We start from the raw sequence: 27,870 nt of genomic DNA on the forward strand, positions 1-27,870 counted from the left end.
TTCTTCCTTTGGACTAATTCATTCCAAACTGAGAAATTGTTTGGGACCTGAAAAAGCAGGAAAGTTTGTTTTTCTTTTCCAGATTATGAACAAACAGGAAAATGAAGGTGAAGATGACTGAGTTAACTGTAGAAGCCAATATTTTAAGTTTCTCATGTCGACCTGGCTGACAGAGTTGATTTAATTTTTGTGGGTTTTTAAAAATATTTCATTTAACTATTTTAGTTAAAAACAATTTTAACAAAAACAAACCTGATTTTAAAAAACTTGAATGTTTAACTAAATTCAAAAATTCATATGCTTGTTTTGTTAAAATATTTTATGTTTGCTGTTGAAGAAAAAAATCCAGAATACATAACATTGTTGTTTTGGTTAAATAAAAATTTAAATGTCTGTCTCCTCCTAATACAGCATGGCAAGAAAATCCTCCAAATATTAATGATTAGCCTGTTGAATTGGAGATAGTTCACCTCCCACTGACTTCATAAATATCCACTTCAATTACCTTTGGTAAATGAAATAACCAAACAATCATTGATTTTCTGATATAGCTGTAAAACTAATCGGAAAAGTTTTCAAAATAAATCACTTTAAAAATGTATAGTGTGTACCTTCTAAAAATCAAACCTACATCTATCTCCGAGTTGTGAAGAATATGTATTAAGGTTATAACAACCAACAAGAATACACTTTTATGTAGAAATCCATGATTAAATTGAGTCTTCCAGACTAGTGATTTAAATCATGATTTAAATCAATTTGATTTAAATGAAATCCATCCTTTGTGGAATGCAGGAGTTTATGCACCTGTCAGAGGGAGATTTATTCCGCAAGTGCCTATGCGCCTAGCAATAAGGTTCTTCAAACTCATTGATGCTGTAAATGTAAAGACGGACATTTATACCAACAGGGGAAAGGCCAAATAAGTGTTTGTGTTAACTGCACAGACACCAAGCTGTTTCCTCAACTATAGCCCCTGACTTGCCTAGATTAATCAAACCTGCCTACTAGAGTCAAGCTTATCAAAGCCCAGAACCCCAATTGGTCCAAAAAGTTGTCAGTTAATAACCAACTCCCTCTACACCCGTCCACCCCTTTCTATTTTGTAATGACTGGGAAGGGATGGTTTCTCCATCTCTTCATGTTTTCAGATCAAAACTGGATGCCCTTCTAAAAGATCTGCTTTAGTCAAACAAAAATTGTTGGGCTCAGTACAGAAGTAACTGGATGAAATTCTCTCACCTGTGTTAAGCAGGAGGTCAAACTACATGAACTAACAGTCCCTTCTGCTCTTGAAATCTAAGAATCTATAATGAAAACCCACATAGACAAGGACTAATCATCGATAGGACAATCTGTCCAGCCATTTTATAGTCAGCAGTGCTGAAGACATTAGTTCACGATGGATTGATTTAAATCACCAATTTTAATTATGATTTAAATCAGCAAGCAGGAAACCTTGATTTAAATAATCAATGTTAATCATGTTTTGCATTTCTACATTTTAGTTACTTGCCTAAAGAAAGATTTAGTCTCATTGGTCAGTAACCATTAAAACATGTTGATTTGCAATTAAATATAGCCTTTATACAGTAACTCCTCGCTAAATGTTGTAGTTATGTTCCTGAAAAATGCAACTTTAAGCAAAACAATGTTAAGAGAATCCAATTTCCCCTTAAGAATTAATGTAAATGGGGGGGTTAGGTTCCAGGGAAATTTTTTTCACCAAAGGCTATATATATATATATACATATATATACATATATACATATATACATATATATATATATATATATATATATATATATATATATATATATATATATATATATATATACATACACATACACATTTACACACACACAGTATAAGTTTTAAACAAACAGTTTAATATTGGTACACAGCAATGATGATTGTGAAGCTTGGTTGAGGTGGTGGAGCCCGAGGGTGGGATATTTCCCAGGGAATGCCTTACTGCTAAATGATCAGCTGAGCTCTCAAGGGTTAACCCATTGTTGTTAATGTAGCCTCACACTCTACAAGGCAGCAGGAATGGAGGGAGGGGAGACAGCATGGCAGACAGAGACACACACCGTATGTGTGAAAGAGATGTGCATTGCCCCTTTAAGTACGCTGACCCCCCCCTAAGTACAATGCCTTTTTAAGTAGATCAGCAAGTTGAGACAGGAGCTGCTGCCAGGAAGCTCCCTCTGTCCTGAGCCCTGTCGTGTCCCCCCCACTCTATGGAAATGGGTTAAGTGAGGGGTAGGAGCAAGGGGGAGGGAGACACCTTAACATTAGCCCCTTCTCCCCCCCGCCCCCCCAGCAAGCAGGAGTCTCTGGGAGCAGCTCCAAGGCAGAGGGCAGGAGCAGCATATGGCAGTGGGGGGAGGGACAGCTGAACTGCTGGCAATTGATAGCCTGCTGAGCGGCTGCCGCACAGGAAACTTAGGGGAATGGGGAGCTGATGGGGGGCTGCTGGTCCACCCTGGTTCCATGCCCCCACCAGCTCGCTCCAACGGGCTGCTCTTCCTGCAAGCAGTGGACAAAGCAGGTGGCTGCCAAACAACGTTATAAGGGAGCATTGCGCAACTTTAAACGAGCATGTTCTCTAATTGATCAGCAATGAAACAACGTTAACCGGGACGACTTTAAGTGAGGAGTTACTGTACTAAACTTAGTGCTTCTTTTTGCTAACCAGGAAGATACATTATCTATACACATTTAAGCAATTATGTAGCAGAACTTACATTTATTCATATTTTTAATTTTTACCTTTTTCTTATGGTAGAAAATGGCAAATGATGCATTTCTTATTTACTAGATGCTGGGTTTTTTTTTTAACTTGTGATTTGTCAAACTCTATTTCAATGGAAATTCAAATAAAACTGCACAAAAACAGCATTTAAAAAATTACTTAAATCTACCTTAAACAGTGCTGGGTACATAAGGAAAAAAATTATCAACATATTTTGCATTTAAAACTGATTTATTAAATGAAGGAAGCGTTATCTAAAGTTAGTGAATTGAACTGATTGTTCCAGATCTCATCCTCTCACACCTAATTTGTATTCATAGATTGAAAGAGGAAAACAAGCTTTCTTGCTTTGTCAACTCCCAATCGGTTTCTTAATTTTGAACGAACTAGCCATTGAAGTTAATTAGCTAAATACACAAAAATGAAGAAAATATTCTCTCTGCACCTGCAGCAGAGGCTACTGCTGACAAAAGCGGATTTAGCTCTTCAACAAACTCTGTTCCAGGGACTTAGCCAGAGACTTCCCCCAGTTCAGTGGTTTGACTTTCTTTAAAATTTGACAGCAAACATACTGCTTGTTATTTTTTGTATTTAATGTAATTGATTTTAAGGTACTATATGTTCAGGTGTTGATATAGATTTTCAATTTCAAATGTAAGTACATTTATTTTTTAAAAATAAATTGGTATTTAATTTAAATCAAAAATCCAGTTTTTGATTTAAATCAGATTTTTTACAATATCTTTAATCACTTTAATCATTAATTTGTATCCATCCTGCATCAGTCAGAGACACGGGGACACTCTTCTTTCACAAATCCTGGTCTTACAAACAGTGACACTTGTACCATTCAAGCAACTGCCAAAGAGATGAGTAGCCTAATAAAGGTGACTGAATTTGAGCTTGGAAGGTGAAGGGAATACAGTCAGAGATTCAAGCAGATGCATGTTTTAAAACACACTTGTACTTAACAAATACCTGTAACAGAACCACTTGAATTTTTTTCAGTCAAAGTGAACATTTTCAGAAACACAAGATACTGCCAGGCAGCCACAACTCCCCTTTCACAGAAGCTTTTTTTGTTAGCGAGTTTCACTATCACCACTTTCTCAACACACAAGGGAAGAGGCGATGAGGGAACTGCCTGGGCACAGCTTGCTCTACATCCCTGCTCAAGCTACCGGCACCATGAGAGAGATGGAATGTGGTACCCATGGGGCTGTGAGGAGTGCATCTGCGAGCTGGAGGACAGCAAGGGGTAGATCCTACTAGGGTAGAGACTCTACACTCCATCTGCAGTACAGGAGGCTCACAAAGGTGTGACATGGCCCATTCATCACAATGGGAAGTTCTTAGCTGAATGAGCACATCCCCCCCCAGATGAATACAGACAAACAATAGCTGAGAGGTGTCAAATCCTGTCAGTGGGTATTCTCTTCCCAACCCTCTCCCGATCTCAGAGCTGTGTGCTAATGGCATGCTCTCTGCATGTCCATTCTCTGCTCCCAGGTTCTTAGCGCCCACCCAGTTACTGGTCTGTCTTGTATCCAGTAGCATTTAAAAGAAATGGGTGGTAGTCTCATTCTCCTGGCCAACAGCTCACAGCTCCAACCATGACATGCTGCTTTTAGAAGACACTTCCCTTATGCGTCAGGACCAGGTAAGGGCAACCACAATTTTTATTTTAAAAAATGTTTATTTGTCAAACCAAAGTAATAAATACCTTTAAGAAGGACAGTGTTAAAACAATGAAAAATGTGCCATCTTAACAAGGATGAACCAGAGGATTCTGCACTGCTGCTGGAAAAACTCCAGACAATGGGTCAGAGGCAGTTACAATGAAGGGCAGGTGGAGCAAGGTTCATGCCGTACAAGTGATCCTACCCCCTCTATATCTGCAAGTGTGCAGTTCTGTATGGTTTTTTTATTATTGCCCATGGTCAGCAGAAAGATGCCTGGGAACATTGAGCTCTGACCACCACTCAACCATGTTGTTTCCTGGTCTAAAATGCCACTGGCAATCCTGGGATGGCAGACAGAGGGACTCATTCTCCAGAAGCCTGCATCTGCTTGCAGAAGGCATCGAACTGCTGCTGTTCAAGCTCCGTCATCACTCTGTTCAGGGCGTAGATCTGTGCAGAGAAAAGGGAGGTGTCTGAGAATAACACTTGCCACGTAGGGCCGTAGTTTTCGTGCTGGGAGACTGGGGTCCTAATCTGCTTCTAGGAATTGTCTCTCTAAAACATTAAAGAAACTGTATCCATGCCAAGAGGCACCTCAACTTCTAACTACAAAGAGACCGTATCACTCTAAGTCACACTTGTCTCAAATGCTTTTACCTGCTACAACAAGTAACCCCCAAAGATTCCCATAGCTGAGAGGAGGAAAAATGATTTGCTGTTTTTTCAGCCTCCTTTCTGCACACTTGTCAGTACAGCAGTCTAGCCAGTTTGTCGGGGTACACAGCCAGTCCCACCTGTTCAGTCAGTCACTGTCCCGTTTGTGGGTCTCTCTGTATGGCAGAGGGGAAAGAAATACATGTGTTGAAATGTAAAGTGAGCCCCCCTGGCCTGGACGATTCAGGGCAGGGGTCGCCCCCAAAGCCACATTTAACTCATTTCTGAAGGTGGCAGCATCAGTGGAGCACACAGTAAGGAAGAGCAGATCCCAGAGCTGCTGTGGCCATTGACACGTTTGCCCTCAGCTAGAAGTGGGCTAGGGCTCCAAGGATGAGTGGGTTCTCTACAGATGAATGTTGAAGGCACTTTCAGGTTGACTCTAACTTCCCCTCTGCTGCCCTCCTGTGTTGATTTTCAAGGGAGCACATCTCATCAAGCTGCCACTGGGGTTTCTCCCAGATCACTTGAGTGCAATAGCTTTAACATCAGAGACCCACTGTTCAGATGCCCTCGCCAGAGCTCCTAATCAGATGTCTGCTGCCAAAGCAGCACTTTGCACAGGAGAGAAGTAAGGGAAGTTGACTAGGGCTATGTGCTCTCTGCAACAAGCAGTATCTTTACACCCGGAGAGAGCTATGGAGGGAGTGGACTACAGGTGCAGCCAGAAACAGACAGGCATTTTAAAGGACAACATTTAGTTGCTGCCATTGATCATGGAAACATTTTGAGAGGAGCAAAAAATCAGGAAAGAAAAAGTACAGAGATGGGAGCAAGAGCAAGCAGTGCTCCCAAGGGGTATGTCTACACTACAGCGGCACATCTATGGCGCTTCAGCTGTGCCATTGTAGCACCATGGCATAGCCAATTCCCACAATGACAAAAGTGGTTTTTCTGTCACTGTAGTAAAAGCACCTCTCTGAGCAGTAGCTAGGTCTACTGAAGAATTTTTCCATTGAGTCTACAGTGGGGATTAGGGCAACCTAACTACATCAAACTGGACATGAAAGTTTTCCACAGCCTTGAGCAACGTAGGTAGGTGGATCTAACTTTTAGGTGTAGACCAGGTTACGAATGCCACATCATAGAATCACAGAATATTAGGGTTGGAAGAGACCTCAGGTGGTCATCTAGTCCAACCCCCTGCTCAAAGCAGGACCAACACCAACTAAATCATCCCAGCCAGGTCTTTGTCAAGCCGTGCTTAAAAACCTCTAAGGATGGAGATTCCACCACCTCCCTAGGGAACCCATTCCAGTGCTTCACCACCCTCCGAGTGAAACAGCATTTCCTAATATCCAACCTAGACCTCCCCCACTGCAACTTGAGACCATTGCTTCTTGTTCTGTCATCTGCCACCACTGAGAACAGCCTAGCTCCATCCTCTTTGGAATGCTCCCCTTCAGGTAGTTGAAGGCTATCAAATCCCCCCATACTCTTCTCTTCTGCAGACTAAATAACCCCAGTTCCCTCAGCCTCTTCTCGTAAGTCATGTGCCCCAGCCCCCTAATCACTTTCGTTGCCCTCCGCTGGACTCCCATTTTCCCTCCACGGGAATCATGTGCGTCATCAATATTTAGACACATGCTATGTGTGCAGCTTGGCAGTTCATTTGCCTACAGCATAAGAAGAAAAGTTCACTCGTGATAAACAACTCGTAAGAACAGAGCTGGAAAGTCCTTCTTACATCACCCTTTTCCTACAATCCTAGGGGTGCAGTGTCATGCTCCCAGTCTCACTCCATTAGTTGGTGAAGGCAGCATGTAACCACGCATGGTGTAACTGTGCCCCCTATTGGTCCATGGGAATGGTATCAAGAACTTCAAAAGCAAACTCAGGAGCTGGAGGAGAGCGGCAAAGGCAAGAGGCATTTACAAAATAAATAAATATAAAATAAATAAAATAAGGGGGGGAGGGATAGCTCAGTGGTTTGAGCATTGGCCTGCTAAACCCAGGGTTGTGAGTTCAATCCTTGAGGGGGCCACTTAGGGATCTGGGGCAAAATCAGTACTTGGTCCTGCTAGTGAAGGCAGGGGGCTGGACTCAATGACCTTTCAAGGTCCCTTCCAGTTCTAGGAGATAGGATATCTCCATTAATTTATTTATTTACAAGACAAGGAGGATTAGATAGGAAAGAAACAGTCCTCCAAGAACATGTTCAGATACAACATATGGCTCCCTGCCTACACCGCATTTATTCATGTTTTATGCCATTATCGAGAATAAGGAAACTCATTTAAACACAGTCAGGAAAGCAAGAGTTAAAGTTCTCATAGTCAAGGCCGCCGAGAGCAGGTTCAGGCCCCGGTGAAAAAAAATTTTTGGGCCCCCCAGCAAGGGCGGACCGGCTAAACAGGACCGACGGGGAGGGGGCGGGGGGGAGAGAAGCCGGGCCCCTTTCCGGACCCCGGTAATTTGTACCGGCTTCCCCTCCCCGCCCCCCCCCTCTCGTCCGCCCTGCTCATAGTAACTAGTTGCCCTGCACTGCAAACACTGTACTGGCTAATAACCTAACTGAAAATTTAGACATGAGGCAAGGTATTATGAGAACTCTAACTTTTAGATTTCCCAATTGTTTTAAGTGGGCAACATTAATGGCACTTTACATTGTTTCTACAGTTTCTGTTTGTCAGTACAGAAAAGAGAAGCAAAGGACTATTCCTGAGCATGTTAGAATTTAAATGGTCCCAATTAGGTTTTGCTATTCATACTTCTCTGGCCCTGTCTGCACAAGGGACATGGCTACCATTTGCCAGCTGTTGCCAATACCAGTGTAAGCAATGCTGAAACTCTTCTGTAGATGCCTCTCCAGCTGCCAGTCTTCTCAATGCTGTGAGAGTCAGACTTGCTCTAAAGAGGTTTACACACCACAGGTGTGTGGTCTACACACACAGCTGCACCTTAACTAGCAATGTCATTTTAAACTGATTAGTTAGACTAGTGCAAAACCCCCTGTGGGGTTAATTACTCAAATCTGGATTACATCAATTTAGCTTGTGTCAGTGAATGTACATGGACATGCAAAGCAGATAGAACCACTTTAATTCTAGTCAAGTTCCTATACTGCCTTTATCAGCACAGTATCGAGCACCTTCCGGATGTGCATTACGTAGTGTGACTAAGGGCATGCCTACACTTGCCATTTAAAGCGGAAAAAGTCCCTTTTTGCACAAAAACCATGGGAGCATCTACACTTGCCATAACTTTTTGCAGTGAAACTCAGAAGTTTCACCGCAAAAAGAAAACCACCTCCACGAGAGGCACACAGCTCTTACCGGTGATGCTTCTGCGGTGATGTGCAAGTGAAGACACGTTCTTCCTGTTTACACAGCTTTTAGCCTCCTGAGGATATCCCACAGTGCCTACGTGACCACTCTGGCCAGCAGCTCTGCTGCTCTGTTGCCAGGTAAACAGACATTCACCCCTCCCCCTGTAAAGCCCTGGGAACTTTGAAACTCCCCTTCCTGTTTTCTTGGTAAGTGCTTACATATCATCTGTCCAGGTGACAATGGCTGCTCCATGGAGCAAGCGATCCCTTGCTTGGAGCAATGCTGAGCTACTGGAGCTTATCAGTGTTTGGGGAGAGGAAGCTGTGCAGGGACCCAGGATGCCCCGCAATCACCCCCCACTTCCCACAAGACCAATCCTCAAACTGGAGAGAGCTGCACTGTGGGATGGCTGCCCTAGAGCACTGCTCTCATCCGCGGAAGTGCTGCTAATGTAAACTCTCTCTGACTTTTCTTGCCTGAGGAATTGAGTACACAAACCAGCGCTTTTCTTTCACCGGTTCCCTCTCACCGGTGAAACTTACAGCGCAAACACTCTGCAAGTGTAGACATACCCTAGGAGCTGTAATGTGGGATTTTAAGCCAATGTAAGTATGTCCAGGCAGGGGTTGCCCCAGTTTACAAAGGAAGTTTAGTTACACTAGTCTACATACAGAAATTACACAAGTCCACAGTATTATGCTCACTGGTAACCCATGTACCCATAGGGCTCTCAGCATCACTAGCTGCAGTGGAGCTGAACTAGTGTTTAGTACTGGGTCTACAATGGAGTGGAGGAAGGGGACACTTCACACTTTTGCAGCTGTAGTTATATGGCTGGCCACATTTTGCAGCAAGGGAAGATTAACAAGGCAACAGCACAGCTGAAAAAGCAAGAGACAAGGGCTGCAGTCACAGGAAAAGGTAGAAACATGGTTTACATTCTTGCAGTGTGTGTTTCATTGAGAAATTCACACCATCTCCCTCTCACTGACTAGCCCATTGGCAACCTATAAAGACAGGCAGAAAACTTTTGAGGTCACGAGAGGGCGCAGTGGTTTAGGGGATTGAGAATGCCTCTGAGAGCTGGTTTAGTCACATTCTTTTATCGAGCCCATCGCTATGGTGTCAGACTTTGGTTTCTCAATCTGCATTTCAGCCTCAGAGGGGATCAGGCGCCCACGACAATCTGAAAGAGAAGGAGGGAGGGGGAATGGCTATGGCCAGGCAGATTGTCTGGCCACTGGCTGCAGCACACACAGCCCCTTACAGCCAGGAAAGGTACAGCCCCGTGCCCCGTGCCCCAAGGGGCGTGGCCATGCCCCATCCGAGCCGGGCCCAGCCTAGGGAGCCTCCCTCGCTCTCACCTCTGCTCTCTGTCTCTGCTTCAGCTCCTGCTGGGCTGATTTCTGCTTGGCCTTCTCCAGGCGGCTGATGGGCTCCTTGGGTTTGGGTTTCTCCTTCCGCCCACCGCCGGGCTCCATGGCGCCTTCGCCCCGGCCCGGCTCGGCTCGGGGCCGGCACAAGGCCTGCAAGTGAGACAGCAGCGTCACGCCCTGCCCCCTCCGCCGGCAAGCTCCGGCCCTGGCTCCCCGGCCTTGCCCAAGCCCCCGCCTCCCCCCGTTCAGGGTGGCCGGGCTGACCCAGGCCGGGCGGGCGGGCGGGCAGGCAGGTACCTGCCGCGCCGCTTACTCGCGAGTGTAAAATGGCGGGGGAGGGGCCGGTCCCATCGAGGACTCGGCGCTCGATTGCTCGTATGTGACCTCGGACGGTAGGTATAAGGAGATGGGAAGCGCGTGCACAAAGATGAGCGAGTGCGCAGGCGCGAGTATACGCATGTGTAAACGTTGCTTGAAAATTGGATAATACGCAGGCACAGCACGGGGGGGGGGGAATCGAGTATAGCCTTGCGCATGCGCATGAAGTGAGGCCGAGAGATGCGCAGGGCGCCAACAGAGCCCACCATCTCGTGGGGAACCGCCTAGCGCAGCGCCCCCTGGTGGGGGAAGGTCCTCTCGGAGCTGGGCCCGGGGTAGGCTCTGCAACGGGGCCACTGAGCTGGGGCTGAGGGAAGCCCATTGGGGAATGGGGGTGCCTGGGGTGGGGGATTGGCATTGGGGTACCAGTTGGGTGGTGCCTGTGGGGGGCGGGGTCCGTGGGGGGGGCCAGATTAGGCGCAGGTCAGGGCACCAGAAGACATGCAAAGGGGGCGGAGGCCAAACCACCAAAATGGGCAGATTTGAGCTGTGCTGGGACCCCGTCCGTACCCCAGGTCACAGGCCACTCACTCAGATTTGGCTCAGCTGCTCCCCATTACGCCAGCTGTTCCACCACCCAGATCCAGACAGGGGCCAAGGGGGGCCCAGGCCCTGGCTCCCTCCACCCATTGCACCCCTGCCGAGTTCAGTTTCTCAAAGTGAGGGTCAATGCCCCTTCGGCCTCCCCATCTCGGTGCCAGAGGCATGGGCACTGGTGTCAGGCAGTATCAGGTTGCCAGTCTGTGGCAGCCTGGCTTGAGAGCCCTGTGCTGTCTGTGTCCTTGCTGACCCGCTCAAGCTCAGATTTCCCCTGGTGAAGGGAGGAGGTTTAACCTTCCTGCATCATGCATGTCTAAGAAAGCATCTGTCTCATACTCCCTACCTCCACACCCGCATTCCTGCTCCCTTCCCCAACATTAGCTGTGCTGGAGATCTCCACCCAAAACCCACCAGGTGTTCTGCAGACCTTTGGAGAGGCCCAGTAACCGTGGGCCTTATGTAAACTGTTGCCCGTTGGTGGTGAGCCAGTGTTCAGTGCCTTTCTGCGTTGTTTTCATTAGAAGGAAAAATCAGTGACACAAGTCAGATATATCTTTGGTGAATCCTGTTTATTTACAAATTTCAGAGTAGCAGCCGTGTTAGTCTGTATCCGCAAAAATAACAGGAGTACTTGTGGCACCTTAGAGACTAACAAATTTATTAGAGCATAAGCTTTCGTGGGCTACAACCCACTTCTTCGGATGCATGCATGCATTTCAATAATTTCCATCCCACCATCAACCTCAGCCTAGATCAATCCACACAAGCGGTCCATTTCCTGGACACTACTGTGCTAATAAGCGATGGTCACATAAATACCACCCTGTACCGGAAACCTACTGACCGCTACACTTACCTACATGCCTCCAGCTTCCATCCAGGACACACCACACGATCCATTGTCTACAGCCAAGCTCTAAGATATAACCGCATTTGCTCCAATTCCTCAGATAGAGACAAGCACCTACAAGATCTCTATCAAGCATTCTTAAAACTACAATACCCACCTGCTGAAGTGAAAAAACAGATTGACAGAGCCAGACGAGTACCCAGAAGTCACCTCCTACAAGACAGGGCCAACAAAGAAAATAACAGAACACCACTAGCTGTCACCTTCAGCCCCCAACTAAAACCTCTCCAGCGCATCATCAGAGGTCTACAACCCATCCTGAAAGATGATCCTTTACTCTCACAGATCTTGGGAGACAGACCTGTCCTCGCTTACAGACAACCCCCCAACCTAAAGCAAATACTCACCAGCAACCACACATCACTGAACAAAAACACTGACCCAGGAACCTATCCTTGTAACAAAGCCCGATGCCAACTCTGTCCACATATCTATTCAAGTGACACCATCATAGGGCCTAATCACATCAGCCATACCATCGGTGGCTCGTTCACCTGCACATCTACCAATGTGATATATGCCATCATGTGCCAGCAATGCCCCTCTGCCATGTACATTGGCCAAACCGGACAGTCTCTACGCAAAAGAATTAATGGACACAAATCTGACATCAGGAATCATAATACTCAAAAACCAGTGGGAGAACACTTTAACCTGTCTGGCCATTCTTTGGCAGACCTGCGGGTGGCTATCTTAAAACAGAAAAACTTCAAAAACAGACTCCAACGAGAGACTGCTGAGCTGGAATTGATATGCAAACTAGACACAATCAACTCAGGGCTAAATAGGGATTGGGAATGGCTGAGCCATTACAAACATTGAATCTATCTCCCCTTGTAAGTATTTTCACACTTGCTTCTTATCAAACTGTCTGTACTGAGCCATCTTGATTATCACTTCAAAAGTTTTTTTTCTCTTACTTAATTGGCCTCTCAGAGTTGGTAAGACAACTCCCACCTGTTCATGCTCTCTGTATGTGTGTGTATATATATCTCCTCAATATATGGTTCACTCTATATGCATCCGAAGAAGTGGGTTGTAGCCCACGAAAGCTTATGCTCTAATAAATTTGTTAGTCTCTAAGGTGCCACAAGTACTCCTGTTATTTTTATTTACAAAGAATCTCTGCAAAGACCTTTTTCCCTCAACTCGGTAGGAATAAACAACAGGAAGTAGTTTCTTGCTCACAGTTTCCAAGTCTGCCCTTTCCATCAGTCCTGCGCCCAAGGAGCTCTGTCTCTGCTCCCTCTCAGGGCCACACATGTTCATCACTCACACGACTGATTCACTTGTTTTCTCTGCTTTAACACACGCACACAGCTTGCCAAACCATTTCCTAGGCTCTGTGTTTGCAGTGACTGAACCTCACAACCCACATGGTTTAGCTTCTGATCAGGCCTTGCCTTGAAGCCAGTCGCTTCTTTTGTTTCCAGCTATCACTATGTAAAGGGGCTTAATTTAGAATGAAAGCAGAGTGCTTGGCACACCCATTGGCTTTAACCAGACCTGCTATTGGCTATAGATCAAAGACCTGCTTGATGGCCACCATTAATGCCTTCCAGCATAACAAGACTATCTGGGAGCGAGACTTGGCTCAATTCATCTCCTGAAGTTTTTGGCCCATAAGCCTTCACACACGTGAGTCTTCTTATCACAACTGTCTTTATAGGCTGAACAGTGTGGTGCGCTACTGCTCTCTATGGTGAAGAGATTCCAGCACGTAAACACCTGGATGCTATAACAGAAACAAAACTACGCTGAGCTCAATGATTCCTGGTCTTCCCTTTCCCCTGGCTACTAGTGCCTTCTGCAAATGAAATCAAGTCTCTGAAGAGCTACCCGGAGGAGAAAATTGGGTGCCTAAATAAACATGACATCTTGTTACTAATTTTTAAATAAGAACAGCCATACTGGGTCAGACCAATGGTCCATCTATCCCAATGTCCTGTCTGCCGACAGTGGCCAATGCCAGGTGCTTCAAAGGGAGTCAACAGGGCAATTATCAAGTGATCCATCCCCTGTCTTTCAGACCCAGCTTCTGGCAATCAAAGGCTTAAGGATACCCAAAGCATGGGGTTGCATCCCTGCCCATCTTGGCTAATAGCCATTGATGGGCTTATTCTCCATGAACTTCTCTAATTCTTTTTTGAACCCACTTATACTTTTGGCCTTCACAACTGATCATGGCTTGGCCTCCCAAGACAGAAAGCACAAAGCTGGTCATGTGTAGAAAAGCCACTGCCCTGCATTAATTCTCTTCCCTCCCAATCTCTTCCTTCCCCCGCCTTTCAAGTTGGGAGGTCTTGTTTGTTTTTAAAACTCCAATACTTTGCCCTTCTCATCTGAAGGTCTCAAAGCACTATCAAGCAACTAGCTCTGCCTCAGTGCCTTTGAAAGGGGTAACTGTTGCCGGGGAAACTGATACATAGCTTTAGGCCCACGTTTTCAGATGGGGCCATTGCTTTGGTGGACCCAACCTGAGTCACTTTGGTTTTGATTTTTCAGAGATGGTTCCATTGATGGAACCATCAATGGAGCTGGAGCTGCTGGCATTCAGCACTAAATCAAACCATTTATGTCTCAAGTTAGGCACTAAATATCACTCGCCTCTTATGAAGGTGCCCAAGGTTGTGACTAGTTAATGGCCGAGCTGGACCTAAAAATCCTGCACCCACTCTCCTGCTCTAAGCACTAGACCAAGCTACCTCCCTGGTTTGCAGTTTGAGGGTGGGATTTTATTTGTAATTAAGATGTGTTTTTCCTGTTGGACCAGAGGTGGGCAAACTTTTTGGCTCAAGGGCCACATCGGGGTTGTGAAATGGTATGGAGGGCCATGTAGGGAAGGCTGTGCCTCCCCAAACAGCCTGCCCATCGCCCCCTATCCACCCCATCCCACTTCCCGCCCCCTGACTGTCCCCCTCAGAACCTCCGACCCATCCAACCCCCCCTGCTCCTTGTCCCCTGACCGCCCCCTCCCGGGATCCTGCCCCTATCCGCCCCCTGGAACCCCACCCTCATCCAACCCCCCCGCTCCCTGTCCCCTGACTGCCTCCCTGGGATCCTACCCCCTATCCAACCCCCCCACCCCCAGCCCCTTTCGGAATGTGGCCCTGCGAACATGGGCGGAGGACTCAGGAGGAGCAGGGGCAGCCGCGCAGCTGGAGAGAAGCGACGGTTTCCCCTTCAAAGCGCCGCTTCTCTCCGTCCGGCTGCGCGGCCGCCCGAAGCTCCTCCTGAATCCTCCGGCCGCGTTCCCCACGCTCCCGCCACCCGCACCACCCGCCTGCTCCCCTGCCCCCGCAGTGCAGCCGTTCCCCCTCCCGCGGGGGGTGTGCTGGTGCTGATCTGCCTGAGTGCCCGGCCCTGGGGCTCCCTGTTGTTGGGGGCCCCGTGCCAGGGCACCCTGTGTTCACTGGTAAATCTGCCCCTGAGCCGCACCGCCCAGCCGGAGCCAGCCACGCTGCCGCGCTGCCAGCATGGCAAGCTGAGGCTGCGGGGGAGGGGCCGGCCGGGAGCTCAGGGGCTGGGCAGGACGGCCCCGTGGGCCGTAGTTTGCCCACCTCTGTGTTGGATAGTGACCCAGATGCTTTGGCATAGGGGAGGGATATAAAATTTTATTCTTAGTGTGTTCTGTCAACTTCCTGGTTAATGCCAAGATCACTTTCTTGTTTGCTAGGGTTGCCAACCCTCCCAGTTTGGCCAGGAGTCTCTGGGAATTGGGCTTGATCTCCTGGAGGCTACTGAAACCAATCTGGGAGATTTTAGGTCGCTAAAAATCCGACGGCCCAGCAGGACTAAGGCAGGCTCCCTACCTGCCCTGGCTCCATGCTGCTCCCGGAAGTGGCGATATGTCCGGCAGCAGCTCCTAGAAGGAGGCGCAACCAGGGGGTCTCTGTGCGCTGCTCCCACCCTGAGCGCCAACCATAGGCGCCAACTTCTCCTTTCACATTTTAAAAATAATAAACATGGAAATATAAACTTTGCTGCAGTCACCTTCTCTCTACTTCTCTGCCGGGCTCTTTCACAGGGGCGTACTGTTGTTGTCCGTGTTGTGCTTTAAACAAGGATCAGAGAGACAGAGTTCCAAGGGGACTTCCCCAGGTGACACCCCAGCAATGCGTTGGTAGTCACTGAAGACCAGCCTCTCAGTGGCAGTAAGTGGCTCTGCCCCATTTGCATGGGGCATGTGAGAGTCCAGCTGGTTGATCAGCTGTGAAAATGTAGGCCTCTTAGAAGCTTTCCACTGCCAGCATCTCCTCATGATACGATACCTGTCGTTAGTAACAGATACAAGTTATATTTATGCACAAGCTTTGCTTGAAGTCAAGAGAACAAACCAAGAAAGAAGCAAAGTCCCATGGCATATGTCTCTGCATTGAACTCAACACGTAGTGATAATAGCTTAGCTCTCGCATACTTAAATTGGCTGTTAGTCTCTGTAGCCAGTAGAGACCTTGGAGATTTAAAGGTACAAGTTAAATTCCACATGGTGGGTGACTGAGCTGTGTTCAGATGGATTCAGGGCACTTGGCAGGTCATGTTGCCTTTTGGATTCAGTTTGGTTCAGGAAAGTAGTTAGTAGCTGGGAGGCCTTTGGGCAATGGTGCCCTAAACTGTATTGATGATTATTTTCAGGGATGGTGGTTTAAAGAGGCTGGAGAACAGTGCATCCGATCCCAGTGATCCCTCCCCTCGCTTGAAGGTAGGGCACCTTCTCATCACTGGCAAGTGGGGGATTTTGTTCTGTTGAGTGCCAACAGCTCTTGAGAGCACTGATGGCTCTCACTTGGTCTGGGAGAAGGCGAGAGAGAGACGGTGGTGAGAGCGAGTGAAGGAGCAACCTTCTGACTTACCAGACCCCCACAAGCCACGGCTGGCATTGAAAGCTGCCTTCCCCTTCCCCCTCCCCAGGTTAGATCTCTGCCAGTACACAGCATGGGGCTGGGCTTCTCAATCAATGGCTGTGCCTGGGGGTAACTCTTCTGCCTTGTGTGTCAGCCTCTGGCAAATAGGTCTGGTCAATTGTCCAGGCCCCACCATCCAGGAGACTGGCAATGAGATGCCAAGTGTCTCTCATAAGCTGCAGGTGGCCAGTTCAAACCTTGCTGAGGTGGGAAGTTGCGCCCCTGCATGAAATGGGTTGAGTCTCAGTTCCCAGTGGGCATGTGCCCCCATCCCAGAAACCACCACAAGGATGGGGCCCACGTCTGCAGTGTCAGTGCAGAAGGAGCCATAGAGAGCGAGTCCCGTTCTCACACTTGGGAGTGGTCCCTCCAGCTGAGGGCAGCCTGGGGAACGCTCGTACTGCTTCTGCCCCAGGGATTGATTCAGGGCTTCAGCTTCAAAATAATGAGCAAGGGGAAAACGGAGGCATGCAACACAATGCAACACCTTGCTCCGGAGCTGATAAAAGAGCTTGGAGAGAGCGGGAAGGGCCATGCTAACAGAATATCCATTAAAAACAATCAAGCCATGGCACTGCTTCGGGTTAGGGGCCAACGGTTTCAAGCATCGCTGGAGCAATCACATATGGTAGCTTAGCCCCAGCTTAGCCCCATGTAGTGAAAAGGGTTGTTGCCATGAAACCTGCATGTTGTGAAATATACCAAGCTCAGGCTGACCTGAGAGTAGTGTAAAGAGGTAAGGATGAGTAGTGGGAGGACACACATAGGAACAGTCTCACTGGGTCAGACCAACGGTCCATCTAGCCCAGCATCCTGTCTTCTGACAGTGGCCAGTGCCAGATGCTTCAGAGGGAATGAACAGAACGGCAATTTTGAGCGATCCATCCCCTGTCATCCAGTCACAGCTGTGGGCATCTGGAGGTTTAGGGACCCCTCTAGAGCACGGGGTTGTGTCCCTGACCATCTTGGCTACTAGCCATTAATGGACCTATCCTCCAGGAACTTATCTAGCTCTTTTTTGAATTCAGTTATGCTTTTGGCCTTCACAGTGTCCCCTGGCAATGAGTTCCACAGGTTGACTGTGCACTGTGGGAAGAATTTTTTGTTTGTTTTAAATCTGCTGACTATTAATTTTTTGTTTCTTTAAATCTGCTGACTATTAATTTTTTGGATGACCCCTAGTTCTTCTGTTATGTGATGGGATAAATAACACTTCCTTTTCACTTTCTTCACACCGTTCATGATTTTATAGCCCTCTATCATATCCCCTCTTAGTCATCTCTTTTCTAAGATGAACAGTCCCAGTGTTTTTAATCTCTCCTCATATGGAAGCTGTTCCATTCCCCTAATTATTTTTGTAGCCCTTCTCTGTACCTTTTCCAATTCTAATATATATATATTTTAAGATGACACAACCAGAACTGCACGCAGTATTCAAGGTGTGGGAGTACCATGTATTTATATAGTGGCATTATACTTTCTGTTTTATTATTTATTCCTTTCCTAATGGTTGCTAACATTCTGTTCTCTTTTTTGACGCTGCTGCACATTGAGCAGATGTTTTTAAAGAACTATCCAGGATGACCTCATGATCTCTTTCTTGGTGATAACTAATTTAGATCCCATCATTTTGTATGTATAGTTGAAATTGTTTTTCCCAGTGCTTTATTAATGTAATTTGTGTCGCTCTGGCATCTTCCACCCACAGATCTCCAGGGACTTTAGGCATCAGGGAGCTTACGGCTCACAGCCCCCACTGGGGTGGGTCAGCCTTATGATGCCCATTTTACACAGGAGGCACAGAGAGGGGAAGGGACAGAAATCACAACTGCAAACCCAGCCAGGCAGCCCTGGGCTCTAAGCACAAGGCTATCCTTCCACTATCCAGTCAGGTCCCTCCCCTAGTGCTTTTACAGATGGACTCTGCCCCATTGGAATCAATCAGTGTGTTACCATGGAGAGACCCTGGGTCTTTACTGAGCAGGGCAGGTTCCAAGTGGCTAGTAAAGGAGCTGAATGGTCAGCCCAGAGCACAGTTATAGCTAAGGCCTCACGGTTAGAAGGTGCTGTGGTTGGATTATTCTGTGGGGGTTACAAGTCACTTACAGATTGTTACCACACTGCTGTGGCTTCTGCATGCGGTGCTGTCGCTGTAGCCAGGATAACACTTCAGAGGGCAGCAGGGTCGGGTAAGGGGGAGCACCTGGGGAAGGAGAATAAGGAGCCATCAGCAGATTAGACCCCGAGTCTGCCAAGGAATTAAAAGGACCATGTCGCTAGCTGGTCCGAGGACCAAAGGGAAGGGAATGTGCCCCCCTGTCCTGGGTTACGGTGGGCTGGCTTGGACAGGTTAGAGGAGCCCTACTTGGCCCCCTGGTGACAACAGCTCCTAGGAGATGCAGCAGGCAGCCAGGGATTAGCTAGTATAGGAACACCCTGGCTATCTTCTCCTGCTTTGGCTTGTCTCCGGTGCCTGTTGCCCTGGAGGCTGCTGCGGGAAGCAGACTGCAGACACTAGGGGTATTTCACCTTTTGGATGCCTTGTGGCCCCTTTGGTCTCAGTCTTTCCTGCTTGGCTAAGCTGCAACTAAAGGTTGGGGAGAAGGGGGCTTCTAGAGGTGTGTGAAGGGAGCAAACAGGCTGGTGGATGGTTCCAGGGTGTATAACTAAGAGGGAGAGGATGAAAATGGAAGAATTGAAGCTGTCAGGAAAGCCCCTGGCCTCCAGATGTGCTGGGCTGCAGCACAGACTCCTAGGGAGAGTGGGGGGAAGCCCCATGACTGGGGCTGCTGGCACCTAGAGATCTAGCAAGTACACAGGCAGCCAGACCTGCCCCTGCGGTGGGGCTGGGGGATAGGCTAGGCAGAAATGGGAATGGTCTAACATGCGGCTCCGCTCAAAAGCTGTTTGGGAGAGGATGGCCCTGGTGTTGTGAGGCTGATGGCGCTGAGTAACGCATTGTCCAGCTCCTGCTGAGCCTCCAGCTGACCGGCTCCATGCTGAACTGGAGGGATAAAGGAGGCAGGTCACACACCTGCTCTGTGCTCTCCTCCCGCTTGGAGGAGGGCAGGGGCTAGCCATTGGTGAAGGGCCTGAAGCCCGTCACACCCATTGACTAGCCCAGGCCCTACTGCTCCTGGGTCCCTAGAGAACTTCAGGTGTGCTCAGGCTACCTCCACCTGTGTGCGGGGAGGCACAGAGCACAAGGCGTTACAAACTCTCCCTCTGCAGCGCGGGGGCTGGAGGCTCAGGGTGCCTTTTCACAGTGGCTGTGACAAAGGACAAGTCAGAAATCTCCTGCCTCACACACTGGTGTGTCATCAACCTCCCCACTACCCATTCGGAGCAGGGACCAGTCACTTTTACATGCTTCCTGCAGTGGTGTGTTTACCTCACTCCCCTCTAAGCTGTTGGCCCTTGCTGACATTTCAATAGGGAGCAGAGGCGCAGACAGTTTAGTGAAGTCAGAGGCAGAGCCAGGGAGAAACTCCTCCTAGTGATGTGCTCTAACCCCTAGGCCACACTCCCCACTGCCTGAATGCTGCCGGTTTGATTGCATCATCACATTCGCAAAGGTTACAAACCAATATTTTTTCAGGAGGGCAGTGCTGTCTACTGGTTAGGGCACAGGGCGGGGAGATGCAGGGTCTGGGTACTGTTCCAAGTCACTTCACACCTGTCTCTTGGTTTTCCCACCTCTAAATTAGAAATGACACTTCCCTTTGCAAGGTGCTTTGGGATCCTCTGAAGGGGCTAGAGAAGTGCTAAACATGTTCTCAAGCAATTTCTTAGGGAATCAGTTTTGGCATTTGGGCCATGATGGTTTGATTTGTACGCAAGTCACTCAAAATTTAGGGGACTGGACGCAGGCCACCTTCCCAGAGCTGGGCTGCTTCTCTTCCAGATGGCCGGTGCAGTGGAGAGGAAATGCGGACATGCCACTGGTGTGATGGGATCTCTCCTTGAACAGTTATTGATCAATTCAGTTACAAGAACAAAGACGAGGGAGATGAGAGCAGTTACCGAGTGTGATCATTTCATACAGCAGAATCCCAAACGACCATCTGGGGAGAAAACACGAGTGAGACAAAGTCAAAACAGCTCCTCTCATGCATTTAAAACCCGAGTTTCTTCCAACAGCCTCCTCCTTTCCACACCTTGTATCTATGGCTCCTTAACCACACCTGTGCTCTTGTGCATCCCTCCGTCCTGGCAGGATTCATGTGGCTGCCACATAGATGGATGGCACTGGCCCTTGAAAGAGGCCTACCCCTGAGAGGGAACCCAGGTGTCCTGCGTCAGGGGCTCTGTTATTTTGCCTAACTAAGATGGTTGAGTGGCCTGACCCTGTTGCATCACTGAGATGCATGAAGATTGTGGGGTGGAAATAGTGACTGTTCTGCAAACACCAGTTTCTGTCTGAGGTTCAAGTGCTGGGATATCGTCGGCTGAGAGTGGCTACACTAGAGAACTTACAGCGGTGCAGCTGCATCGGTCCAGCTGTGCCACTGTAAGCTCTCTAGTATAGCCCTAGCCTCAGAAGACCTGAGTTTTCATCCCCAGCCCTGCCACTGGCCTGCTGGGTGACCTGGGGCCAGTCACTTCCCCTCTCTGTTTCTCTGCTTGCCCTTTGTCTTCTACATTTAGACTCAGATTTCAGGGCAGTGACTGTCTCTTTTCATATGTTTATGCAGCACCCAGCACAATGGTGCCCTTAGCTCATCTGCCACTGTAACACAAATGACTGGTTCCAAAGCTCCAGCATCCACACAGGATATTCTGGCCTTTTGCTGGTTGCTGCCTTTTGTCCAATATTTCTGAATAGCGAACAGATTAGCTGACAATCCATGGGTTCCTGGCAGTGCCAGGCTGCATTCAGCAAATACTGTTCCCCCAGCTCTGGAGAGTGCTCTGCCTCCCAGTGAGGAGTCCACAAGACCTTGCTGTGTGGGGCTGGGAATCAACCTTGATTCTGACCCACGTGTGGCTGGCTCCAAACTCTGTGTTCTCAAGCACAGTGAATGCATTCTGCATTGGGTGTTGCGCCAGGCATTCTCAAAGGCTACAGATCAAGTTATATGCTATTAGGCTGCCTGATGTGCCAGTCCACCAGGTACTGGACCTCTGGTCCATTGACACCCCATTAAAGCCCCTTAGCTTTGCTCACCCTCTCTCCAGTGAAGCCTCCTGACCTAGACAGCCCACCCCAGAGCCTGGCCAATCAAGTTTTACTGCTTCAGTTGGTTACAGGGATGGTGATGAGTTCAAGCCTTTTTACAGCACTCGGTAAGAATGGGCTATGCTGTGACCAGCCACACACAAATATATCAACCTCCCATGGGTTTCTTGGTCACCCTGCTTCCCATAGCCCTGGAACGTCCCCTTATTTTAGATAATGCAATAACTCTTATTCAGACTGGAAATAAAGTGTAGCATTTTAACAGTGAGGGTAATCAACCACTGGAACAGTTCATCAAGGGTCGGGGTAGATTCTGCATCACTGTCCATTTTTAACTCAAGATTGGATGTGTTTCTAGAAGATCTGCTCTGGGAATTATTTGGGGGCAGCTCTCTCACCGGTGCTGTACAGGAGGTTGGATTAGATGATCGCAATGGCCCCTTCTGGCCTTGGAATCTATGCATCGTAAGTTGGATTCCATTTTCTTGGCAGTTCCTTGTCCCTTCATTTTAATCCCCTCTTCTCTGACAAGGCTTTCTTCTCCACAGCACTTTATTCAATAACCTTCAGCCTCCCAGGAGGAGAGGTAGGGACAGTTATATTGGCACAGGCTTTGTCTGCGTGACCCCTTTGAGGGAAGTCTCCCTGCCCTGTCGCACCCTCGCTGCTAGCAATGGAGCTAGCATAGGCAGAGGCTCGACGTTGTACCACCAGGTGCCTAACCCTGCTCAGAGCAAGTCTAAGCAGTGCAGTGACACAAATGCTGGTGTCTTCTCTGTATTTACTCCCTGTGAAGCTGCAATGAAGGGAGATGGCCCCAAAGCCTGGTGCAGACACAGTCACAGTGCCATGGCTAGAGTGCAGGAAAGCTAGCAAGCAGGTCTGTTTACACTACCCCATCTCCCCACTGTCTCCAGGATCGCTCAGCAAGTCCTCCAGAGGAGCCTAGCTGCATCTAACTTCAGTCTCCTCTGTGCTAAAGATTTCCTGATCAAACCTCTCCGCTTGTTCCACAGCAGTCAAGACACTTTAGGTCACAATTATTTGAAATCCTCACTCAGTCCATATCCAGTGACTCAGTGCACTAGAATGGCTTTTGAGCAAGGCAAGCACTAAGCTCAGTTGAACTTCGCCAGTAAACTACCCACCAAAGGCAACAGGCTTGAGCTAGTGAAATATGGCTGATAAAACTCCATCACCACAAATCCTTTACTCAGTGCTGGCTTATCTCTCATAGCACTGCACTTCATTAATGACAAAACCCTCAAAGTGATTACTTTCCAGTGCACCTTTATTTGATCAAAAACACTTGGTATGTTTAGTCTGGAGAAAAGAAGACTGGGGGAGGGGGGAAGCAACTGATAACAGCCTTCAAATATGGTAAGGGCTGTTTATAAAGAGGACAGTGATCTGTTGTTCTCCATGTCCACTGAAGGCAGGACAGGAAGCAATGGGCTTAATCTGCAACAAGGGGGACTTAGATCAGATATTAGGGAAAACTTTTACTATAAGGACGGGTAAGCTCTGGAACAGGCTTCCAAGGGAGGCTGTGGAAGCCCCATCATTGGAGCTTTTTAAGAACAGGTTGGACAAACACATGTCAGGGATGGTCTAGGTCAGGGGTCGGCAACCTTTCAGAAGTGCTGTGCCGAGTCTTCATTTATTCACTCTAATTTAAGGTCACGTGCCAGTGATACATTTTAACGTTTTTAGAAGGTCTCTTACTATAAGTCTATAATATATAACTAAACTATTGTTATATGTAAAATAAATAAGGATTTTAAAATGTTTAAGAAGCTTCATTTAAAATTAAATTAAAATGCAGAGCCCCCTGGACCGGTGGCCAGGACCCGGGCAGTGTGAGTGCCACTGAAAATCAGCTCGCTTGCCGCCTTCGGCACGCGTCCCATGGGTTGCCTACCCCTGGTCTAGGTTTACTTGGTTCTGCCTCAGTGCAGAGGGGTGGACTTGACCCCTGGAGGCAGGGCCGGCTCTGGCTTTTTTGCCACCCTTGGCAAAAAAGCCACCCGCCGCACCCCCCCCCCCCGCCAGTGTGGCAGGGGAGGGCGCCGAGCCCCGCCGCGGGCCCGCAATCCCCGACCAGCCGGAGCGCCGGGGGGAGGGCGGAGAGCCCGGCTGGGGCTCTCCGCTCTCCCCGGCGGCCAGAGTGCCGGGGGGAGGGCGGAGAGCCCCCGGCGGCCAGAGCGCCGGGAGGAGGGCGGCGAGTCAGGCCGGGTCTCTCCGCTCTCCCCGGCGGCCAGAGTGCCGGGGGGAGGGCGGCGAGCCCGGCCGGGGCCCCGCTCTCCCCAACCGGCCGGAGCGCTGGGGGGAGGGCGGCGAGCCCGGCCGGGGCCCCGCCGCGCCGCCCCCCTCCAGGCGCCGCCCCAAGCACATGCTTGGTGGGCTGGTGCCTGGAGCCGGCCCTGCCTGGAGGTCCCTTCCAGCCCCACATTTGTAAGATTCTAAGGTTCTGTCCATGACTCCTTTCACATAAGGGGTCCATTTGCGTTAGCAAAAGGCAACCTTCTCGTGACAGACAGTAAATTAACCTAATGCAAACTAGAGACTCTAAGGCAGTAACAAGAGAGTATCTACCATTGCCAGAAGGTTTAGCAGGTTCTAAAGGACCACATGATTTTTACCAGGGTAGATTTTTGTGCAGACAGTGCTAAACATTCCTTGGGGACAGCCATTTGAATTGGTTTGAAAATTCTCTTTGCCCGGGTTCATGATCCCTTTGTATTAGCTCTCCAGGGTTAGTCTAGAGGATGTGTCTTTCTGGCAAGGACAGGGAATTTAAAGCAAATATTGCAGAACATTTTCATAGAGTCATTCATAGATTTTGTTAAGCCAAAAGGGACCATTTGGTCATCCAGTCTGACTTACTGTCCAATAGGCCAGAGATGACAGTTAACCCTGTATTGAGCCCAATATCTCGTGTTTTACTAAAGCAGATCTTATAGAAAGGCATCCAGTCATGATCTGAAGACACCAAGAGATGGAAAATCCACCACTTCCTTGGGTCATTGGTTCCAATGGTCAATCACTGTTAAACATTTGGGCCTTCGTTCTAATTTGAATTTGTCTGGCTTTAACTTCCAGCCATTGATTCTTGTTCTGCTTGTGCTTGCTAGATCGAAGTGCCCTTTAGTACCAATCCCTGGTATTTCTCCCCAAGAAGGTACTTATATCCTGTAATTAAATCACCCCTTGACCTTTCTGAGAAGCTAAACAGATTGAGCTCCTTAAGTCTCTCACTGTAAGGAATTTTCTCCATCCCTGGAATCGTTTGTGTGGCCCTTCTCTGCGCCCTCTCCAATTTTACCAATATCCTTTTTAAATTGTGGACTCCACTACTGGGCACAGTATTCCATCAGTCTCACCAATGCCATACATAGAGGTAAAATCACTTCCCTACTCTTACTCCCTACCAAGATCCCATTAGCCTGTTTTGCCCCAATGTTGCACCAGGAGCTTATGTTCAGTTGTTTGTCCACTCTGCCCCCTAAATCCTTTCGGAGTCCCTGCTTTCCAGGATACAGTCCCCCATTCTGTTGGTCTGGCCTGCATCCCTTGGTCCTAGATGTATAACTCTGCATTTGGCTGTATTAAAACATACTTTGTATGAATGGGCCCAGCCTACCAAGTGATCCAGATCACTCTGTGTGGCTGCCCCGTCATCATTATTTACCCCTCCATTGATCTTTGCTGATAAAAAGATTGTCATTCGCACATTTTATATTTACTTCCAGATCATTGATGAAAATACTGAATAGCATCAGACCTAGAACTGATCCCTGCAGAACCCCACTAGAAATACCCTCCATTCAGCAGCAGCTCCAGGCACCAGTGCTCCAAGCGCGTGCCTGGGGCAGCAAGCCGCGGGGGGCACCCTGCCGGTCCCTGCGAGGGCGGCAGTCAGGCAGCCTTCGGCGGCATGCCTGCGGGAGGTCCGCCGGTTCCGGGGCTTTGGTGTACCCGCTGCCGAATTGCCGCCGAATCCGCAGGACCGGGGACCTCCCGCAGGCAAGCCACCGAAGGCAGCCTGCCTGCCGTGCTTGGGGCGGCAAAAAAGCTAGAGCCGCCCCTGCCCCCATTTGATAACTATTTCCCATGGACAACTGCCTTTTGGGATCTATCAGTTAGCCTGTTCTTAATCTAACATGTCCTTCACTGATATTGTCTAGTGCTAATTTGTGGAAGGTCTGAATTCAGAATCAGAATTGTGAGCATTGTCACAGAGTTACGCTTATCCAGTCAGGGAGTGGAATCCTAGTACATGACACCTATGTGTCCAATAAGAGTGCTCAATTTTGAATACTTGCAACATGTGGTTTGCAAACACTGTACAGGTCGAGAATTAGCATTTGGGGAGTCGCTCTGAACTGATGATCAGTTATGAATGTCGCTCTGTCTGCAGCCAGTTTAAAGACAGAAATAGAGGCTTGAGACCCTGTCTGCTTCAGCTCTGCCTGGGCTGTGGGGTCCCTCTTTCCCTTGCTTGTGAGGCCATGTGGCGAGCTACACAGGCTCCAGGCAAAGGTGATTCAGGTAGAAGGCAGCAGCAGAGAAATGAGCCCAAAGATTTGAAATGGGACTGGGATGGGAGGAGCTGAGAGCCCTGTTAGTGGAGCTGTGATAACTGGGCCTACAAATTTACTCTAATTGTGAGCTCAACTGCAAAAAGTACGTGCAAGTTCCTAAGATGTCATGATAACCGATACCAACAAATGTTGATGGGAGAAGGTGCAAAAGGGAGACAGACTGAATTAGTCCAAACAAAAAGGCCGACTAGTATAACTCAAGGACAGTGTTAAGACCATGCCTGGTAAACAAGAAAATGTGATCCGGAAATTAGGATATTAGGCCTAATTGGTGGACAAAATAATGAGGGGATGGGCTATTCCACCCACCACTCCCTTTATGGGTCCTAAAAGAAAGAGATTTGGGGGGGAGACGGAAATATGGAAGAACAGACAGTCTGCTGAAGCAAGCTTCACCATCATGGCTGGCACCCCACCATCTCCCTGGACACTGGTTCTTCTTTGTCCTAATCCAGAGGGATGTCCTGACCAGACAGGGCCAGAGAGAGGCACCCAGATGATACCTCCACCTCTACCAGTTGAATCCCAACCACCACCTGAGATGAAACGGGATCAGACTTTAACAGCAAAACAGCCCAGCACATCTCAGCTAACTTCTTCTCTTCTCCCCAAAGACAGTTATCCCCAGCTTTGTTACCATCTCAGAGACTGTCAGACAAGGTGGTTTTCCTTCTAAAACTCTCCAGATAAAGGGAAAGGGAACAACGGATGTTGTTAAAATGAAAGCCTTATTTAATACTTTATATTTCAGATGCTTTAACTCTTTTTCCTTCGCCCCTTTGTCTTTACTAAAAGGTTAAAGGCTGTTTAATTATGTTTGCCATGGTCCTAAGCAGGCTGAGGTCCCTTTCTACCAAACCTTGTTTAACACTGTCTAAAGTTAGACAGTCACTGGATTATGTTAACATCTTTGGGCCCCTATATTCCATCTAAATGAATACAGCAGTGCTCTGTGACTGGTAGGTCGTTGGGAGGGGGGAGGAGCTCATGACTGAGCAAGGCTCCGAGACTGCCGAGAAGACCTCAGGCAGTCATTATACTTAGTTATGGATGGGATAAACCACTTCTGATGATGTAGAAACTAACATGAGTCTTGGCCTCAAACCCACATGTCATTTCCATGCACCTCTGTGCATCCTGTGATGTATGGGATCAGATGCAGGAGAACCAGGTAAATACAATTTTCAGGGTATTTCTACCCTGATTACAGCAGAGGAATCTCATGAGAAGGGACTGATCAAAATCTCACCTCAGAGAATCAAACCTGTGAACCCTTTGAGGCTCCCCCAGCACTAGGTGTGTTGTTAGGACACTGAGCGCAGGGAGTGGTGGAGAGAAAAACTTTGCTGTTTGAAACTTCAGGACACCTGCGGTCACCCTATCTGCCTGGGGCATCCTTAGCAAAGCAGGAGGCTCGCGAGCATGGGCAGCGGGTGAACCTCCCCTTTGGGAAGGTTAGCTCCAGGCCCCACCCCTTCCACCGGAGGCCCTGCCCACTGGAGCTCCGAGCCCCCCCCCCCCCCCCGGCCAGAGGAACCCCTGCTGGCTTCAGGGGA

General features: G+C 48.5%; 2 protein-coding genes across 3 annotated transcripts in view; both read right to left on the reverse strand.

The window, feature by feature from the left end:
* Window positions 1-4,444: 4,444 nt before the first annotated feature.
* Window positions 4,445-9,904, reverse strand: SVBP (small vasohibin binding protein). Of its 2 annotated transcripts, none has more exons than XM_065421415.1 (2): window positions 9,788-9,904; window positions 4,445-4,890 (listed from the first exon to the last, which is right to left on the reverse strand). In XM_065421415.1, the coding sequence occupies exons 1-2, from the start codon at window positions 9,902-9,904 to the stop codon at window positions 4,804-4,806; spliced, it is 204 nt and encodes a 67-aa protein (XP_065277487.1). In that variant the 3' UTR covers window positions 4,445-4,803. The 2 variants fall into 2 exon arrangements, 1 of the variants encoding a protein (XP_065277487.1); XR_010562329.1 differs by lacking the exon at window positions 9,788-9,904 and adding an exon at window positions 5,098-5,292 and having other exon boundaries at window positions 4,831-4,890.
* A 5,744-nt stretch (window positions 9,905-15,648) lies between these two features.
* Window positions 15,649-27,870, reverse strand: part of LOC135893415 (tyrosine-protein kinase STYK1-like) — a 44,216-nt gene continuing 31,994 nt past the window's right edge. Inside the window, exons 7-9 of the mRNA XM_065421223.1 lie at window positions 20,555-20,595; window positions 18,638-18,734; window positions 15,649-15,898 (exon numbers count right to left, since the gene is read on the reverse strand). Coding sequence (XP_065277295.1) covers window positions 15,649-15,898; window positions 18,638-18,734; window positions 20,555-20,595 — 388 coding nt within the window. The remainder of the gene's footprint in view (window positions 15,899-18,637; window positions 18,735-20,554; window positions 20,596-27,870) is intronic.

Source organism: Emys orbicularis, chromosome 22, assembly GCF_028017835.1.
Source record: "Emys orbicularis isolate rEmyOrb1 chromosome 22, rEmyOrb1.hap1, whole genome shotgun sequence".
In the NCBI taxonomy this organism is placed as follows: domain Eukaryota; kingdom Metazoa; phylum Chordata; order Testudines; family Emydidae; genus Emys; species Emys orbicularis.